The sequence below is a fragment of the Ylistrum balloti genome, unplaced genomic scaffold, assembly GCF_031769215.1.
Source record: "Ylistrum balloti isolate Yb309-2 unplaced genomic scaffold, AGI_CSIRO_Ybal_v1 Utg370038, whole genome shotgun sequence".
Taxonomy (NCBI): domain Eukaryota; kingdom Metazoa; phylum Mollusca; class Bivalvia; order Pectinida; family Pectinidae; genus Ylistrum; species Ylistrum balloti.
Window position 1 is genome coordinate 638,961 of NW_026782097.1, and position 19,789 is coordinate 658,749.

Sequence of the window (19,789 nt, forward strand, 5' to 3'; positions counted from 1 at the left end):
CAAATAAATCACTAGATATCATACACAAAAACCGGATTAGGTACACAAATAAATCTCTAGATATCATACAGAAAAACCGGATTGGGTACACAAATAAATCACTGGATATCATACACAAAAACCGGATTAGGTACACAAATAAATCACTGGATATCATACACAAAAACCGGATTAGGTACATCATCGAATCACACGATACAACACGAATGTATACTGACGGATAACGTACACCAATAAATAACAAAATACTATATAGATGTACAATTAGGAGTTGGGTACTGTCACTAACAGATTAGGTACTGTACACTAACGGATAAGGTAATGTACACTAACAGATTAAGTAATGTACACTAACGGATTAGGTACTGTACACTAACGGATTAGGTACACTAACGGATTAGGTACTGTACACTAACGGATTAGGTACTGTGCACTAACGGATTAGGTATTGTACATCAATTAATTAGGTACTGTCACTAACGGATTAGGTACACTAACGGATTAGGTACTATACACTAACGGATTAGGTACACTAACGGATTAGGTACTGTACACTAACGAATTAGGTACTGTACACTAACGGATTAGGTACTGTACACTAACGGATTAGGTATTGTACATCAATGAATTAGGTACTGAACACTAACGGATTAGGTACTGTACTCTAACGGATAAGGTACTGTACACTAACAGATTAGGTACTGTACAGTAACGGATTGGGTACTGTACACTAACGGATTAGGTACTGTACACGTACTGTACACTAGCGGATTAGGTACTGTACACCTACTGTACACTAGCGGATAAGGTACTGTACACTTACTGATTAGGTACTGTACACTTACGGATTAGGTACACTAACGGATTAGGTACTGTACATTAACGGAATAGGTACAGTACACAAACGGATTAGGTACTGTACACTAACGGGTTAGCTACTGTGTACAGTAACGAATTAGGTACTGTACACTTCCGGATTAGGTACTGTACACTGCCGGATTAGGTACTGTACACTTCCGGATTAGGTACTGTACACTAACGGATTAGATACTGTACACTTACGGATTAGGTACTGTACACTAACGGATTAGGTACACTAACGGATTAGGTACTGTACACTAATGGATTAGGTACTGTACACTAACAGATTAGGTACACTAACGGATTAGGTACTGTACACTAACGGATTAGGTACTGTACATCAACTTATTCGGTACTGTACACTAATGGATTATGTACTGTATACTAACGGATTAGGTAATGTACACTAACGGATTAGGTACTGTACACTCACGGATTAGGTACTGTACACTAACGGATTAGGTAACGTACACTAACGGATTAGGTACTGTACACTAACGGATTAGGTACTGTACACTAACTGATTAGGTACTGTACACTAACGGATTAGGCACTGTACACTAACGGATTAGATACTGTACACTAACGGATTAGGTACTGTACATCAACTTATTCGGTACTGTACACTAACGGATTAGGTACTGTACACTAACGGATTAGGTACTGTACGATCACGGATTTGGTTCTGGACACTAAGGAATTACGTACACCAATGAATAACGCGTCATTATGTTGAGTTTAACCACTCTACCGGTCTTATCATCCTCTCAAGAGCAAAGGTGAATTTGGAATCTATGAAAAAAAATGAACATGCTTTTCCACAATTCGACTTGTCTGTATCTCCTTGCAAACGTAGTAAGTGTCTATATCATGCACACTACTTTCAGTCAGTTACATGGAAAAATTCACTGTCAATAAACAAGCACAATGGTACATTAATATTCCATTTAAAAGATCATCTAATATTTAGATTGGGGGAGTTGTCTGAAGATTTCCCAAGAACCATCTTGTATACAACACACAGAGAATAATGCAAAATTAACATATTTGTCACATTTTACATGTTTTAAACATTCGTTTTTCCTTTCCATCTCATCTACCAATGGTGATAAGTTAAGTTTTTCAGTAATATATACATATATTACGTATCACTTTAAATTTAAACGTAATCGAAAAACTAAGTACAATTTATGTAAAATCAACTATAAAACGTTTTGTATAGCGCTAACGTTTATATGTGCATTCAAACGTTATATTGGGATTTCGTTAATGTGTTACGCCTTTTAAAATGATAAATATCTCCCTGTTTTTATGTGCTAAAGAACTAATGCCAGATGACATTTGGGGAAAACGCGTGTTTAACCATGTAAAATGTTCAGATGCAAATCGTGGGTCATTTTATCTTAAATAACTTCAGCCGATTTAAATAATATCGTGAAATTGATCGAGTAGCGTAATATTTATCAATACAAAACGGATTTGAAATCAATTTCAGCTAAGACGCACATGAGTTGCTTCCCCTTGACTACTGTAGTAATCACGTTCGCGTGTAAAAGTTTAATTTGAACTGGGAGGGCCAATCGCCTGAAGTTTTGAATAAATCATGACTCTATTCACACGAATTAATAAAATATAAATGATTAAACAGTCAGAACATCTAGAGCTTTATGAATGATATAAACGTCAGAATCAATTTGAGGACTTTGTAGACATCGGCTTCGTTTATGTATCAGCCAGTTTTGTTTGCACGCCTTTTATCGCCTGCTGTTGTAAAACTGTGACACGGGACCCAAAAATGTATGGCTTCCGTGTAAACTTAGTGACAGCACGTGCGTGAAAGGTATAACAGTTAAGTTTGGACTAAGCAAGTGCATAGTATGTTGAAATCAGTAAATAAACAGAATTTGTATTTCTTATGTTTGATTATTATCAAATGTTCAAGTCACGTTTGATTACTCATAATTGCATTTACCAACTGCTGAAATAATTAAATCCGGCACATTATTGTTATTATCCCTGGTTTCAAATTGCACCAGCGGAACATTGTATCTAACCGTTTATTACATTCTTTCTAAATCTTTAGAGACTTTTCTTTTTCCTAATAAGAATAAAAACCATCTCTTGAAAACATTGGCAACTTAGAACCAGGGACGTTAGAACAGATCATTTTTCCCACAACAGAAACGGAGATCTAAATATTGTATGTACCGGATAGAGAAAGTTTCATAGTTTTGAAGCCATTGATATACTTTGAATTAAACAATAACAATATAGATTTAGCATTTCCGTGAAGCTTAAACTCGAAAATGAAACACATGATTATAATTTTTTATAAGAGTTGACTTTTTCCTATACTTTATCATATATGACTAGACCAGTGTTGTTTAAATTTGTACCCTGACAGCTCTATTGATAGTTGATACCTTACCAATCGTCCAGGCCAATCAGATTAAAGCTCTCTCAGCGAAGCTGTTGATGGACAAGTGAAGTACCGCCCCCTGACCCACTTTACCGCAGTGAACTTGTGTCTCACCAATATCGCTAGATCTCGGGGAACTTACGTACGTAACATGGTGTGGAAGACAGTCTTCCGATCTGACTTTGTTTTGACGGATTATACCAGTTTGAAACCAACATGATGATATGGAAGGCAATGACTTAGTATATTAGGATTAACACTGGGATTAAGCGGTAGCTAACCAGGAGGATCTGTTTGTCTTTTGACGGAGCTTTTGTTTTTTTCATTTTCACAGACAGAGTATACCTCTGCGGGAGGAGCGAACTTACACCCGAAACGGAGAGGGATTTCACCGGGATCTAGCTCTGCCATCATTTCTATGGAAGGGCATGGGTACTCGCTGTCTCTCATATCCGCCCATGCCCCCCATTTCTGCATTGGTTTTACTCGTCCTGATAGGAATTGGTGTCGATTCGGGTTTGTATTTGTTGTGTATTATACACCAACACATGCTCATCAGACGTTTTGCTAAAGGGTGCACTTGGTTGGTGTTTCAGTTCCCGTAGTAAGAAACAGTCCGACTTGCTCGCGTGCTGTTAATTGTTGATGATAAATCGAATTTAGTTTCTCTCTCAATCTTAATGTCATTTCATAAAATATTGATCAATTGTGTCTGCAATATTTAAGAGTAATTTTGTTCACCGTGTTTACATGTTAAGTATTTATAAGATTGTTGACAGTTTCGCCGTGTAAATCCTTAGTGATAACGGTTAAACAATAACTGTTACTCAGTAAGCAGTATTCTTTTAAATCACCATACGAAACCATGAAATTGTAAGAAATCCAAAAGCATTGTGTGTTATAATGTCAAAGACGTAAATTTCCAAATCTGCACCATAAAAAAGGTAATGTTGAAGATCTGTATATTCAATTAAGACAGAAATATTTTTATCAAATTGTATAAGAAAGCTAACGTGAAGGCAGGATGTAACCATATGTCTTTGCTTGAACATGCACTACCATTCTTTATAAAATTGCAAAGTTTTACAAGCTTCAAGTGTGGAAAACTAGGTCTGAAAGGTAGTATATATTGTGTAAAATGAAATTATCAATTGTGTAGTGTATATGATGTTAAAAAAAGTCTGCACTTTTCAGTTTAAATAAGGTTACATAAAGTAACACATTGTATAGTGTAAAAATTGTAAAACAAATTTCTACATATTTCTGTGAAAAGAAAAAAATTAAAAAATTATACATTTTACATTATAAATTTTATAATGTTGCACATTTCAGCCTAGATAACGTAAAACAAAGTTTGACATTGTAAAGTGAAAAATGTTGTACAAATACAGTGAAAATAATGTAAAGAAAAATTTTACAATGAACATTTCCATATTAATAAATATTACTTTCCATAAAACATAAAGAACAAAGATATGTCAATGTTATATTATCATCGACTACAGAATTCATATTACAAAGCAGGGACATGTATCTGTAATTTGTCAGTACAAAAGTAGACTTTGTTGCAGAGAATTTAATTTTTGATTAAAAAAAATTATGAAGAACTCAACAGTGATATGAATGTTTAAAATACATGTATACAGTAGTTTTAATATTGTTTATTGCAGCTTTTGGATGTGACCTTGGAATGTGTTGGACGAGGTACCAGGATGCAACGGCAGCTCTTAATTCGGGGATTCTTATGGATTTACTACCAAAAGGAGTCACTGACAATCCAAAGTGCATAGTTATTCGTACTTATGTGAAATGTATAAATAAGCAAGGACATCGCTATGAATGCAAGACAAGTCTTTCTTTCCAGTCTGAAAAAATAGGAAATAAAAAAGCATTAAAAGAATTAAACTGTTCAATTAATGGAGAAGTATATGATCCAGCCGCAAATACTGTACCACATTTTCCTCAAGTACCAGATTCTGAATTTATGTGTTCGTATGAAGGACAAAGAAACTATAAGCACTGCGGGTTATTTGGAGATCCCCATCTCAGGACTTTCAGTGATGAATTTCAAACATGTAAAGTTGAGGGTGCATGGTCACTCATAAACAACAAGCACCTGACAGTGCAGGTGACTAATGATCCTGTTGTGACTAGTGGAGCTGCCACTGCTACTAGCAAGGTAAGCGGGAATGTGTCGCCCGAGAACACCCTTCAATTCTTGAGCGACCGGATTTAGATCTCTTTCATAATGCAGTCGTTGCAGTGTTGTTTTTTCGCTATGTGCATGATTGTAAATGTCATTTATGTGTTATTATTGGGAGGCTAATGACTTAAAATGTGTATATAGCGTGAATAATGCCAAAAATTGCCTCTGTCCTCTTTCAAAATGGCGGATTCGATTCGCTATGTATACGGTCTGTTAGGTTGCCTTTGAACATCGACGATTTTTTACAGCTTGAGTTCGTTTACGATAAAATAATTACGCAGTTTACAGTGAAGGCAAATTAATATATCAGTTGTTTTATGTTTGAAGTCATAAATTTACCCGTTTGACGTTCATATGTTATATCTGTCCAAACGTTGTCCGTACACTAGGTGTGTATACAAAATGGAAATAAAGTTCGTTTGACCCATTTGACACTGGCCAAAATGGCGGATTGGGCTGTTAGGTGTGTTTGTTCACGACCTCTGTAATACATTTACCGGGTTGTAACACTGATTTTAGAAGAAAATAACTACGAATATACAGACAGCTCAGTCTGAATACAGATCGATATGCAAAATATCAGCCAAGCAAATGGAGAATAAAATGGCATGTGCACACACTCGGACGAGACACATTCAATATCTTTGACGTGGGCTGGCTATTTTGGTGGGGATCATATGTATGTCTTAAGTCTTGAGATCGACAATTTCATTCCCTCAAACATTATGTACTACCATTTTGATATAAACAATGTCCTATTTTCTGCATCTGGCAGCTATACATGTGTGACTCCTGAATTATGAGCATTGTCGGAATGGATAAATTTTATAAATAATAAATTAAATGTCGTTTTAAATGGCTATATAATTTCCAAAAAATTTGGATTTTGTCAAAATGTGATGTCAGTAACGGCAAAATTACTTGGCAGATCTGGAATAATTCCTTATTTCATTAAAAAAAAGTCTCATGTAATTCTGGTCACATTATCTTGTCATGTCTTGCTATGTATTTTAGCCAACAGTTATTGCAATATATAGTATAAATATCATAGTCAGTAATTGAAGGGGTAATTTTTGAGGAAATCTGACAATGTTTGAATATTGGGTTTCTTTTGATAAGGAAAAAGAACAACTAATTTAGTCATAGTTTCTTTTGTGGACTTGTATAATCATGAATCATGAATTTCAAAGTTCAAGTAGGTTTGTTGTGTATTGAATCAACTCTCCTTATAGTAGTTTCACATGAATTAAGAATTTTGCCTAGTAGAACAGGTTATGTTATTCCTGAGGAACTGTAAACATTACCCATAGCCTAGTACAGGTGAGAGATAAAACCCAGGTACACAAATACCAACCACTCCCTGGTTCACCTGTGTGGATGAGTCCAACTGATTGATAATTATCCAGGGTGGTCATCTACTAGCTTAATTAATAATTATTGCCAATTAGGCCTGTGTATGTTTACCTGGCTAATGGTCATTTACACCTCTACTGGTCTGTTGAGGTGATGACAGCTTGGAGTTCACTGCCAATCAGCTTTATAGTGAGTAGTTTACACCAAGCTGTTTATAGATCAAACATAAGTCATGGTTATTTACTTGAGACAAGTGTGTGTGTTAAACAATTTCTACATCACACACCAAGCTTTGGTTGGGGTTGAAATTCTTTCTTTTTTTTCTAATTAATTTTTGATTTTAGAGTTTCCTCTCAAATGTTCTTTCCTTGAGGTACTCCTTGCTTAATTATATATTGTAGCTTTGTGTGAATAAATTGTGACAGTGTACCAGTCTGTACATATGTGATTTTATGGTTTGATACAGAGCAGTATACTAGAGTTGTTACATTACTTAGCAGGTCAATAAAACAGTGTCTAAGTCATTTTATGGAAATATAGAAAGGAACTAAAATATTAGGTGTTACAATACAGAATGTGATTATGACAGGAAGAAGGATGTAGTTGATTTACTGACCATTTCTGGAACCTTCAGACATTTCTTGAATGACAAATAGCTATATCATATTTTCTTTCTTTGTGAAGCTCTAATCACATTCTTTTATTATACCCTTGCTGCCCACTCCCAGTCTGTTATACGCAGGTCCTGTTAGCTCTATAGATTTGATAGTACCCTGGAGCAACTTGCACTTAATCCCTAACAATTCTTGTAAACAACCTTTGTCTTTCCTGAAGCTGCCTATGATAGCAGTATCTCTACACATAACAGAATTTCCACTTTCTACAGGACTTTGTTTTAGTATAGGTTTTCTACACACATTTGCACTTGTGTATGCAAATTATTGAAGCCCGTCTTTTCTACACCATTGAAACACAAAATAATCTGTATGCATGAGAGAGAACAATTTTATCTGATCTATGCGTACACATAGAATGAGTATTTTGCATAATTCGGGTGTTTAGATGCACATATCAACATTAAATAATGAGAAAACTGGCTATAAGATGGGGAGGGTCATGGCGTAGGGTACAGCATCTCTAAGTTGTATAGGGTTCGTGAAAAAGAGATCCGGAGATCCTAGTCTAGAACACAGAACATAGAAAATCACACACCTGCAGTGAGGATAATTCTAGTGTATTACTAGAACCTTCCTTGGTCAATAAGACTTAAGTCATTGCTAAATAAAATGTTCACACTTTGTCATTTCATTGGTTCCAGGCTAAGGGGCATTGACCAATCACAATGTTCTTTGAAAATTAGATGGGAGCTATTGTAGTTTCAGAATGATTTCTTTTATATTGTATCAAAATCATTACAGGTATCCAGAATTCCATCTAGTCAAGAACTCCCGCCATTGACAAAGCATACAGAATCTTTTTTACTTCTAGTTAAATGGATTTGAACCTTCAATTTTGTCATATTTAACTTGGAGTTAGAGGCTGAGATTTTCTAGGCTGAAACAGACACATCATGTTATGATTAGTCTACAAATAAACCAGAATAAATTAAGGTTTCAAAAAATTGTTGATAAACAGCTGAAGGAAATTGTACATATTTCAATTTCTATCTTCATGGTATTCAATATAAACAGTATTAGGCACACAGCCCCTGGACGTATACATTTAGTCTCAGTCACACCCAGCCCCTGATAGTGGACATACTGTATCAGTCACACTCAGCCCTGATAGTGGACATACTCTCAGTCACACCCAGCCCTGATAGAGGACATACGCTATCAGTCACACCCAGTCCCTGATAGTGGGCATACTGTATCAGTCACACTCAGCCCCTGATAGTGGACATACTGTATCAGTCACACTCAGCCCCTCATAGTGGACATATTGTATCAGTCACACCCAGCCCCTGACATACTGTATCAGTCACAATCAGCTACTGATAGTGGAAGTACTGTATCATTCACACTCAGCTCCTGATAGTGGACATACTGTATCAATCACACTGAGCCCCTGATAGTGGACATACTGTATCAGTCACACTGAGCCCCTGATAGTTGACATATTGTATCAGTCACAATCAGCTACTGATAGTGGACATACTGTATCAGTCACACTTAGCCTCTGACATACTGTATCAGTCACACCCAGCCCAGATAGTGGACATACTCTCAATCACACCCAGTCCCTGATAGTGGACATACTGTATCAGTCACACTCGGCCCCTGACATACTGTATCAGTCACACTCAGCCCCTGACATACTGTATCAGTAACACCCAGCCCCTGATAGTGGACATTCTGTATCAGTCACACCAAGCCATTGACATACTCTATCAGTCACACTCGGCCCCTGATAGTGGACATACTCTTATATCTTATAAGTCACACTCAGCCCCTGATGGTGGACATACTGTGTCAGTCACACCTAGTCCGTGATAGTGGACATACTGTATCAGTCACACCCATTCCCTGATAGTGGACATACTGTATCAGTCACACCCAGCCCCAGACATACAGTATCAGTCACACTCAGCCCCTGATAGTGGACATACAGTATCAGTCACACCTAGTCCGTGATAGTTGACATACTGTATCGGTCACACCCATTCCCTGATAGTGGACATACTGTTTCAGTCACCCCCAGCCCCAGACATACTGTATCAGTCACACCCAGCCCCTGATAGTGGACATACTGTATCAGTCACACCTAGTCCGTGATAGTGGACATACTGTATCAGTCACACCCATTCCCTGATAGTGGACATACGGTGTCAGTCACACCCAGCCCCTAATAGTGGACATACTGTATCAGTCACACCCAGCCCCAGACATATGGTATCAGTCACACCCAGCCCCTAATAGTGGACATACTTTATCAGTCACTCTAAGCCCCTGATAGTGGACATACTTCATTTGGTCACACCCAGCCTCTGATAGTGGATGTACTATATCAGTCACACTCAGCCCCTGATCGTGAACATACTGTATGGGTCACACTCAGCCCCTGATAGTGGACATACTGTATCAGTCACACCCAGCCCCTGATAGTGGATAACTGTATCAGTCACACCTAGTCCGTGATAGTGGACATACTGTATCGGTCACACCCAGCCCCTAATAGTGGACATACTGTATCAGTCACACCCAGCCCCAGACATACGGTATCAGTCACACCCAGCCCCTAATAGTGGACATACTTTATCAGTCACTCTAAGCCCCTGATAGTGGACATACTTCATTTGGTCACACCCAGCCTCTGATAGTGGATGTACTGTATCAGTCACACTCAGCCCCTGATCGTGAACATACTGTATGGGTCACACTCAGCCCCTGATAGTGGACATACTGTATCAGTCACACTCAGCCCCTGATAGTGGACATACTTTATTTGGTCACACCCAGACCCAGATAATTGACATTCATCCAGCCTCCGACAGTGGTGCAAAATTGAAAGTCAGTTTCATGTTGTTATACATTTTATTTGAAGTTCACTAATTAAAGTCCTTGAAAATTGAACCAGGATTATTTACTTAATTAAAAGATAAGATAAAGCTTGTTATTTTATTTATTAAAATTGTCTTTGCCAACAGGTTTCTGAAATAGTTTCAGTGTGAAGGAAGACAAAACCTGGTCTGTTTACCTGTTGTAAGCCTGTTGATACCTCCTTCTATAAATAGTCTATAATGACTAGCATTCACTCTCAGCAGCGTTATACCTGGTTTATGTCTATTAAGTTTGATTAATATGATTTTATTAATTGATGTAAATTAATAAGACACACATAATCAAATTCCCAATGAATTTTGCAACTTGTGAAATCTAGCATGATCTTTAAGATATAGAACTAAACTGCATTGTAATTAAAAAATGGGAGCATGTGGTGTTCCTAGAGCCATGTAGCACCACCAATGTGCTATACTAATGGTATACTACTGGGTTATGCTTAGTACTCATTTGTACAACTGGGTTCCTTGTCTCTTCTTTGACTCAAAAACTGCTACTATTGTGTTTTGCTCCTATATAATTACAATTAAGCAGTGTTTTGTTTTGATTTGGATTGTGCTTGGCACTGCCACTCTTAGGTTGTACTAGGTTTCCACTGCTGCCGTTAGATGTCCACATTGCCACTCTTAGGTTGTACTTGGTTTCCACATTGCCACTCTTAGGTTGTACTAGGTTTCCACTGCTGCCGTTAGATGTCCACATTGCCACTCTTAGGTTGTACTTGGTTTCCACATTGCCACTCTTAGGTTGTACTAGGTTTCCACTGCTGCCGTTAGATGTCCACATTGCCACTCTTAGGTTGTACTTGGTTTCCACATTGCCACTCTTAGGTTGTACTAGGTTTCCACTGCTGCCGTTAGATGTCCACATTGCCACTCTTAGGTTGTACTTGGTTTCCACATTGCCACTCTTAGGTTGTACTAGGTTTCCACTGCTGCCGTTAGATGTCCACATTGCCACTCTTAGGTTGTACTAGGTTTCCACTGCTGCATTAGGTGTCCACATTGCCACTCTTAGGTTGTACTTGGTTTCCACATTGCCACTCTTAGGTTGTACTTGGTTTCCACTGCTGCTGTTAGGTGTCCACATTGCCACTCTCAGGTTGTACTTGGTTTCCACATTGCCACTCATTGCCACACTTAGGTTGTACTTGGTTTCCACATTGCCACTCTTAGGTTGTACTTGGTTTCCACTGCTGCCGTTAGGTGTCCACATTGCCACTCTTAGGTTGTACTTGGTTTCCACTGCTGCTGTTAGGTGTCCACATTGCCACTCTCAGGTTGTACTTGGTTTCCACATTGCCACTCTTAGGTTGTACTTGGTTCCCACATTGCCACACTTAGGTTGTACTTGGTTTCCACATTGCCACTCTTAGGTTGTACTTGGTTTCCACATTGCCACTCTTAGGTTGTACTTGGTTTCCACATTGCCACTCTTAGGTTGTACTAGGTGTCCACATTGCCACTCTTAGGTTGAACTTGGTTCCCACATTGCTACTCTTAGGTTGTACTAGGTGTCCACATTGCCACTCTTAGGTTGAACTTGGTTCCCACATTGCTACTCTTAGGTTGTACTAGGTGTCCACATTGCCACTCTTAGGTTGAACTTGGTTTCCACATTGCCACTCTTAGGTTGTACTTGGTTTCCACATTGCCACTCTTAGGTTGTACTTGGTTTCCACATTGCCACTCTGAGGTTGTACTTGGTTTCCACACTGCTGTCGTTAGATTTCCACATTGCTACTCTGAGGTTGTACTTGGTTTCCACACTGCTGTCGTTAGATTTCCACATTGCTACTCTGAGGTTGTACTTGGTTTCCACATTGCTACTCTGAGGTTGTACTTGGTTTCCACATTGCTACTCTTAGGTTGTACTTGGTTTCCACATTGCTACTCTTAGGTTGTACTTGGTTTCCACATTGCCACTCTTAGGTTGTACTTGGTTTCCACATTGCCACTCTGAGGTTGTACTTGGTTTCCACACTGCTGTCGTTAGATTTCCACATTGCTACTCTGAGGTTGTACTTGGTTTCCACATTGCTACTCTTAGGTTGTACTTGGTTTCCACATTGCCACTCTGAGGTTGTACTTGGTTTCCACACTGCTGTCGTTAGATTTCCACATTGCTACTCTGAGGTTGTACTTGGTTTCCACATTGCCACTCTTAGGTTGTACTTGGTTTCCACATTGCCACTCTGAGGTTGTACTTGGTTTCCACACTGCTGTCGTTAGATTTCCACATTGCTACTCTGAGGTTGTACTTGGTTTCCACATTGCTACTCTTAGGTTGTACTTGGTTTCCACATTGCCACTCTTAGGTTGTACTTGGTTTCCTTATAGGCAGTTAGTGTTTTTCTTAGTTTCGATATCGATGATGTTGAGTATTACTTGGTGTTCATATTGCCTCTGTTAAGTTTTACTCTGCTTCTATATTGCCTCACATTACCACTGTTTAAATACTTTGTACTTTGTTAAACATTTTTCATGCCTTTTGGATATAGTTGATTGGAGAAAACTGCCTTTATGTAATGGTTATGTAAACTTACAGCTAAGCTGTGGATTACCTCAGTTAATGAGGTGTTGACAGTGACGGCAAATTGAATTTTTTGTATTTTATCATAAATTTTGTATCCTACTTCATTGATTTACATGCATGCCCTAGTTTAAATCATATGAATTTTAAAACTTGTGAATACCACAGTGATATAAGAGTCCACTCACTACCTACTGGAGTGTTCATATATGGTTTCACTCAGTGATTTACACTTCGTTTTTTCTTTTGAAAAAAAAAGTTAAATTGGTTGTATACACGTGAAGGTTATGTAGGATGTGATTAATTTGTTACGATCAATAGGTAGGCAATGTAATAAAGCTGAGTGGAACACCTGTGTTAGGACAATAGACTCTGTTATCTACAGGTGTGACAGGTACACATCTACCTCAGCCCTATCACACAAAATGATCTAGCAGAGTAAAACATGTCTACATAGGTATAGGTAAAAAGTAAAGATATTTTCTAAAAGATTCAAAGTGAGAATAAAATATGTACTTGCCACTGTTCATGTCCTGACATAGGGTTTTATCATTGATTTAAATTAGAATGAGTGGAAGGCTTTCTTACTCGCCTGTGACTCCTGTGTTCTTTCACAACTTTTGTGCTATTTTTTGGACTCCTCTGCCTTTTTCAAGTCTACCTGTGATATCCCAGAATCCTCTACCATTATCGTCTCTTACTCTACATTTTTTTAACTTCTATTTTCTACATTTTATTTCTAACACTACTTTATACTTCTAGTACTAGAATGTTTACCTCTATTAAATTTCATCTGTTAAGGTGATTGATATGATTATTTTCATATTAACCTAACTGTTGCTAATGCAACTAAGGAAACAAGACATTAATAACGTTTTTGTTTGTTTACAGCTTACAGTTGTGATAAAGAAGAATGAAGATTGTGCAGCTCATCGCTTTGTGACCTATGCTGCACAAACAGACAATTTGCCTGGGTCGTTTGATGATGGTAGTACGACCTATGGTCCAGACAACAGTGTGAGACTGTATGAAATAGAACCTGGCAAACATATAAAAATATACCTTAGATTCATAGACACAACAATTGTGGTTCGCCAAATAGGTCGGTATTTCACATTTGCGATCAAAATGCCACAAGAAGTGATAAATAAAAGCAGGGAAGAGGATGTGTTGGAATTGTGTGTCCGCGGTTGCCCACAACAAGAACGGATTAATTATCAAAAGTATTTAGCTGAAAAGAAAAACAAAATTTTACCTCCTACCGGTGTTAGTAGTGATAGCATTGAAATGCAGCGTTCAGATGCTGTGAATTTGTGTAAACAAGCCAAAGTTGTGGATTTTTATTTCGATTCGTGTGTGTTCGATCTCATGACAACAGGGGACAAAGTCTTCACTGTGTCAGCTTACCAGGCATGGCAGGACCTCATCGAGCTTACACCTGAAATGAGGCAGACACAAACAAATCGTACAGACCTCTCAAGGTATGACAACATGCACAGCAGTGCTGCCACCTTCAGGACTAACTACACATCATCTTTAAGAATTTTAGTATTAACGATTTTACTGTGTCTGTGGCACCAGTACCATCCAGTATAACACAGGTTAGGCACAGGTCTCTCATCTACCTGTGAAATACCTGTATGCGTTTACCTTAATTAGCATTTGTGAATTCTTTGGAACATCGTAGCCTCATCTGTATGTATCTGTGTCACTTGATTGTTGTCATGGATACCAAGCTTTCGTTATCAGGTATGAACACATTGTTAAACTCATCCTCAATTTCATTTTCATCTTGTTTACATCCTCATAATTCTCATCCTCATTTTTAAATTTTCATATTGCTAAAGCCAATCAGAGGAACTATCTTCTTATTCCTCCAAACAAATGATAGGACTTTGTTTTGTTGACCCACCAAAAACCTGTTCATCTGTCCCGCATGTCCAAACAATGTTTTAACTTGTATAAATCTGTATATAGAATATATATATAAATATATATTGCATACAAAGTGTATGGAAAAGAGTGTGTTAAAAAAGGGAGGTAAGTATGGAAAATTATTGTGTTGAATTACAAGGGTGATAAGTACGGAAATGATTGTCATTGAATGACAATGAAGGGAGATAATTGGAGTTTAAAGTAACTAGAGAAAAGAAATTAAGCTGTGTGCAACAGAATATGTGATATTTCAAACTGAGAATAAACTGGGTGCTACGTGTATAATGACTGTCTAAATGAATTAATATTTAGGGTGAAAGTGAGTATGTGATAGAATGTATTTTTTATCAAATATATTGGAAGCTTGAAACACAATTGGACATTTTTATATAAGATAGAAAAGGAAAAAGTCTTGTCAGAGAAAGTTTTATAGAGGTTAACTTCGTTCATAAAAATTTTTAACAAATTAAAGTGATAGAGTAACATACTATACTAGCTCAGTTTTGATACAAGTCTTTCTATGTGGGGGAAAAATGGAATTACATGTATGCATAATTCATTTCCTAGATATTGGGCTGTATGTTATGATATCTAATATATGATAATTATTAACATATTTTAATACCTATTAAATTTTTCGTCAATGGAAGTAAAAGATCATATAACAATGTTCACAAGGTCATTGATGTATTGGTACAGTATCTTGTCCAATGAGGAATTTCTGATGTATCGTAAACAGGGCATTATTATAATTTGCAGTCTTTGGGGTTATTTTTTACACCTGTAAATACATAGTAGTAATGTATACTACAGAAGTTAAAAATTCAGGCGGTATCTTATGTGCTGAAATAGCAGTTTCACCAACAACCATTCCATATTGTATCCAAATGTGTCTCTTTTTTCCAATATAGTTGACCAAAATTGCATTCTTAGTGTTAATTGTGAGAGGATATGTATGTATCAAATTTGCTGAGAGATTTTGTGTGGAAAAATGTTAGAATGTAAATTCTAATTAAGTGAATTTTATTGTGGTAAAAATTGAACGAATTTTTTTTTTAGAGAGAAAGAGTTGAACTAAGACAACTCCAAACCAAAGCAATGACCTCTGTTTATACAGAGGTAGGGCATTTTACTTGGTGAGCCATAAAAACTGTAATGCAAGTCGGTGAAGGCATGTACCATGCAGAGGTTGAAAAGGTTGAAAACTCTAACCCTGGCTGTGCTCTCATAAAACTTTTCTTAAAGGTAGTCATTGTTAAGTCAGTACAATGATAAGAGAAATAGGGCGGGCACACACACAAACAAGGACACTCAGAAATCCAGGCTTTGTCCTTCCTCAAGCATTGTCCTAGGGACAGTTAAAAGTTCTCAAAAGTCCTGTTGACCACAGAAAGATTTTCAATTTAAAATTTTGACACACAGAGTCTGGTTCAAGTGGTTAGGAGAATGTTTCATCTTCCCAGTCAGGTGTGTGAGTTTAAGCTATTTCCTTTCACCTCTCCCCTAGCTTTTGTGGGTATATTGTGAAAGGACTTGCCAAAATCTATTCTTCTCTTGCACTGACCTGGGTAGAAAAGGGAAATGAATCGTGTTATTGAACTTAAATTAGTCTGTTTAGTATTAGCCAGAGTGTTGTCAAGACTGGAGTGATGGGCCAAATCTAATCCGGGATGCTAATTCTTGAATGATCCAAGTCAGAATTGTTTAGACAAAGGTTATGCTGGGATAGGTAACCAATGTTAAGTACAGCAAAATATCAGTCTGCCAATAGTATGTCTACTTAAAACGGTATACTTGGCACATATACACTTCATGTAGTTAATTGCTAAGTCTATATTCATCCACAGAATTGAAACCTGTTTCCATAGATACACAGAGGTTGTTGAGTATGAAAGTGACTGTTGTGTTAAAGACAGTTTTCAATGTTTGTCTTTATGCTTTCAAGCCTGCATGCTATCATTCTCATTGTAGAAATGAAGAAGTGCCAGTCAATGATGATAGACGAAAATGAAATAACACTCTTTATTGAGATATATGTAGATTTAATCAACAAGAAAAAAACATGCAATATTACTTGTATATATGTACATGGGTGTTAGGAGACTTTGCTGTCAGGCAGTGCAAACAATATATGTCAGTTAGTACCTTAACACAGTACACTGATGTAAATGTCCATTTTCCCAAATATTAATGTTCTGAAGTATTTTAATTCAAATTTTTAAACATTTGGAATTTTTTACAAGCACTGAATAACAGTTCATAATTTAGATATACCCATTATAACTGCTCAGAAAATATATGTTTACGCTTTAGGGATTCTTCAAATCTTTATTAACTCACTGAAGCAGTTCAAGAAACAGCTCAGCCACCTCCATTTCATTTTAGTCAGAACAATTTTTACATCTCAGTTCTTTGTCCTGTTAATGGTACAAAAAAGGACAAATATTTGGTCTATCCCTTGTTTGGTACTCTTTCTGTTTGGTAAGCTGTTGTTGGCCCATTTGGTCTATCACATATGTGTAAGTAATTAGGTATTTATATATTTTATCCCCAGTTTTGTGAGAAATTTTGGACCTTTTTGGTCTCTTCCAGTTAGGTAGCAGTTGTGGGTCTCACTTCTTGTGAGCCTAATTATTCTGTCTCCTATTGGATCAGCTGTCCTTGGCCTATTTGTTCTATCCTCTGTTTCGTAAGCGGTGTTCCTTCACACGTGTGCATGTGTGTGATATCTTGTGTAGAACTGTAAACCCTTCAGGAGCTATATTTGCCCCTTCTATCTGGAGCCCTCTCTCCTTCAGCTGGTTTTTATGGCTCTATGGTTGAGAGCATTCTCGGTCTTCCCTCCCTCTATATCTTGTGTGCTCTAGTGTTCAGGAGGCCTTATCATGAACTCAATCTTCCTAGGTTTGATGTGCACACCTGCACAAGTAGTTAGTGTGAGTTGAGTATATATACATACATATTTACGGGGGACCAGACAAGGGGAAACCCTGTAACTGATATAAAAGGTAATGTACATTTTATGGCGTTTTTGACAGCTTCTAACCTTTTGAACGGTTCCTTGGTTATAAGATGTGTTGGCAGAGGCACAACGTATCCAGAAACTAAAAACTGGAGAAGATAAAAAAAGCATCCAACTCTCCAAGAACAGGGTTTTTACGTCTGAGTTTGTCTTGATTTGGCAAATTTCCACTGACAAATTTTTAAATTTTTTTGTATGTTTTCTTTTGATGTTTTCACGCTACACTTAAATTAAGATTTCTGTTAGAGTTTATTTGTCATAATGCACACTATTCAAACGTAACACGATACATATGTAACATATTCTCATTGCCAAATATTGCCTAATAATCACAGTAAGAGGTATTTCACAAAGAACCTACATTTGCACCCTCTCACCCGAATTGTAAAGACAAGGTTTGAGACAAATCTCTAGAAGAATTAAGGTGATAATTTAAGGTGATTATCACAATATTATCACAGGTTGAATGTTCACTGTAAATCAACAATGTTTTGACTGACACATACTGAAAACGGTGAATATATTAAGAAATGGTTATCTAAATGACACTACAGTGGAAAAAATGTACACCTTCAACAGCTGTTAATGAAAGAGAAAACGGCTTTTTACCTGGGTAATTTTAAAAACAATTATAGGTACCCTAGAATTTCTATTCCACCCCGTACAAAGCCATGTGTCTGGTTAATGTTGTTGCTTGTTTCTTACAGAAGGATATTGAGATTAAGGGTTATTATTGGCAAATGTTACCTTCTTTAAATTAACTAAAAACTATTTAAAAAATGAATTTCGTGAAGTTAAAAGGCAGGTAGAAAACCTTTGCTTTTTACGAACATTTTCCCATAGTGCCCCACTGTTCCCTACTCCATTGGGCTGGTTGTAATTGAGCAGTAAATCTTGGGAATGGAGGACCTAGGTCATACCAACAGTGAAGTATCATATAATTTATTTTATAGCTGTTTCTGATCTCAACCTTTTAAAAAGCACAAAAAGGGATTGACCCATCCTCTTCAGAAGTGATATTTTAGAACAGGGTTTTTTTAGCTTGTACAACAAGTGAATGGTCATTGCAGGCCAAAAGGAAAGTTGATGAGAAACTTTTAAGAATAATGAAATATAGAGAATACCTTGGTAAAAACACTTAGCAACAAAAAAAAATCCCATTTTGATAAAAATTTGTAAGTTGACAAAGAGTGGATTTACACCTAGATGATATTGGATAGGTCTTTACAATTGTGTTAAATAATATTGTTAAAGACAATTTTATCATTGTTAAAATCTTTGTCTTTAACAGTAGTTATATATATATTGTTCATCATACACAGATGAAGAAACATTTCTTCAAAGTTTGTCATACTATAGGTTAGTGAAGAAATCTACATGTGCTGCTATCTTCTGTATATTATCTGGGTCTATGTACATCTGGTTTGTTGGTGTTATAATCAGTGAAATAACTAACCAGGACTGTAGGAGTTTTGTTTGATTATCAAGCTATGGTAGTATGGGATTTGTCAAGTTCTGCACACTGTGACCTCGAGATATATTGTTAGATGGTATGTTGACGGTAAATCTCCCTTCTGGATTTGGAATCTGGAATGCTAAAGTGTGACTCCGCTCTCGTGTTCACACCGAAGAGGCTTCAAACAAAAATGTTCAACACATAATTCTTAAAGGTTGTGTAGTTTACGCTAATATACTTTGTAAATTATTTTACCAACGGCACAGAAAGGGAAAGGATATTTTTACGTGATTATTATGAACCACACTTCCAACAATGTGGGTGCCATATTAACACGTAATGTACGCATTTTATATAAACAACAAAGGGAGAAATGGCATATAGTTAATAGGAAACAACTGCGAAGTCTTAAATGCTTTGTGAAATTGAAACTCTGAAATAGGGA

General features: G+C 37.0%; 1 protein-coding gene across 1 annotated transcript; it reads left to right on the forward strand.

The window, feature by feature from the left end:
• Positions 1-3,703: 3,703 nt before the first annotated feature.
• Positions 3,704-14,533, forward strand: LOC132549023 (repulsive guidance molecule A-like). The gene is made up of 3 exons (XM_060212934.1): positions 3,704-3,796; positions 4,951-5,459; positions 13,823-14,533. Exons 1-3 carry the CDS (start codon positions 3,709-3,711, stop codon positions 14,525-14,527), a joined length of 1,302 nt encoding a protein of 433 aa, XP_060068917.1. The 5' UTR covers positions 3,704-3,708; the 3' UTR covers positions 14,528-14,533.
• Positions 14,534-19,789: the final 5,256 nt, after the last annotated feature.

Coding starts and splice junctions, on each gene's coding strand:
- LOC132549023 (XM_060212934.1), top strand. CDS start 3,709: ATGGGTACTCGCTGTCTCTCATATCCGCCCATGCCCCCCATTTCTGCA. Junction 3,797..4,950: donor AGGAATTGGTGTCGATTCGG/GTTTGTATTTGT, acceptor TGTTTATTGCAG/CTTTTGGATGTGACCTTGGA. Junction 5,460..13,822: donor CTGCCACTGCTACTAGCAAG/GTAAGCGGGAAT, acceptor GTTTGTTTACAG/CTTACAGTTGTGATAAAGAA.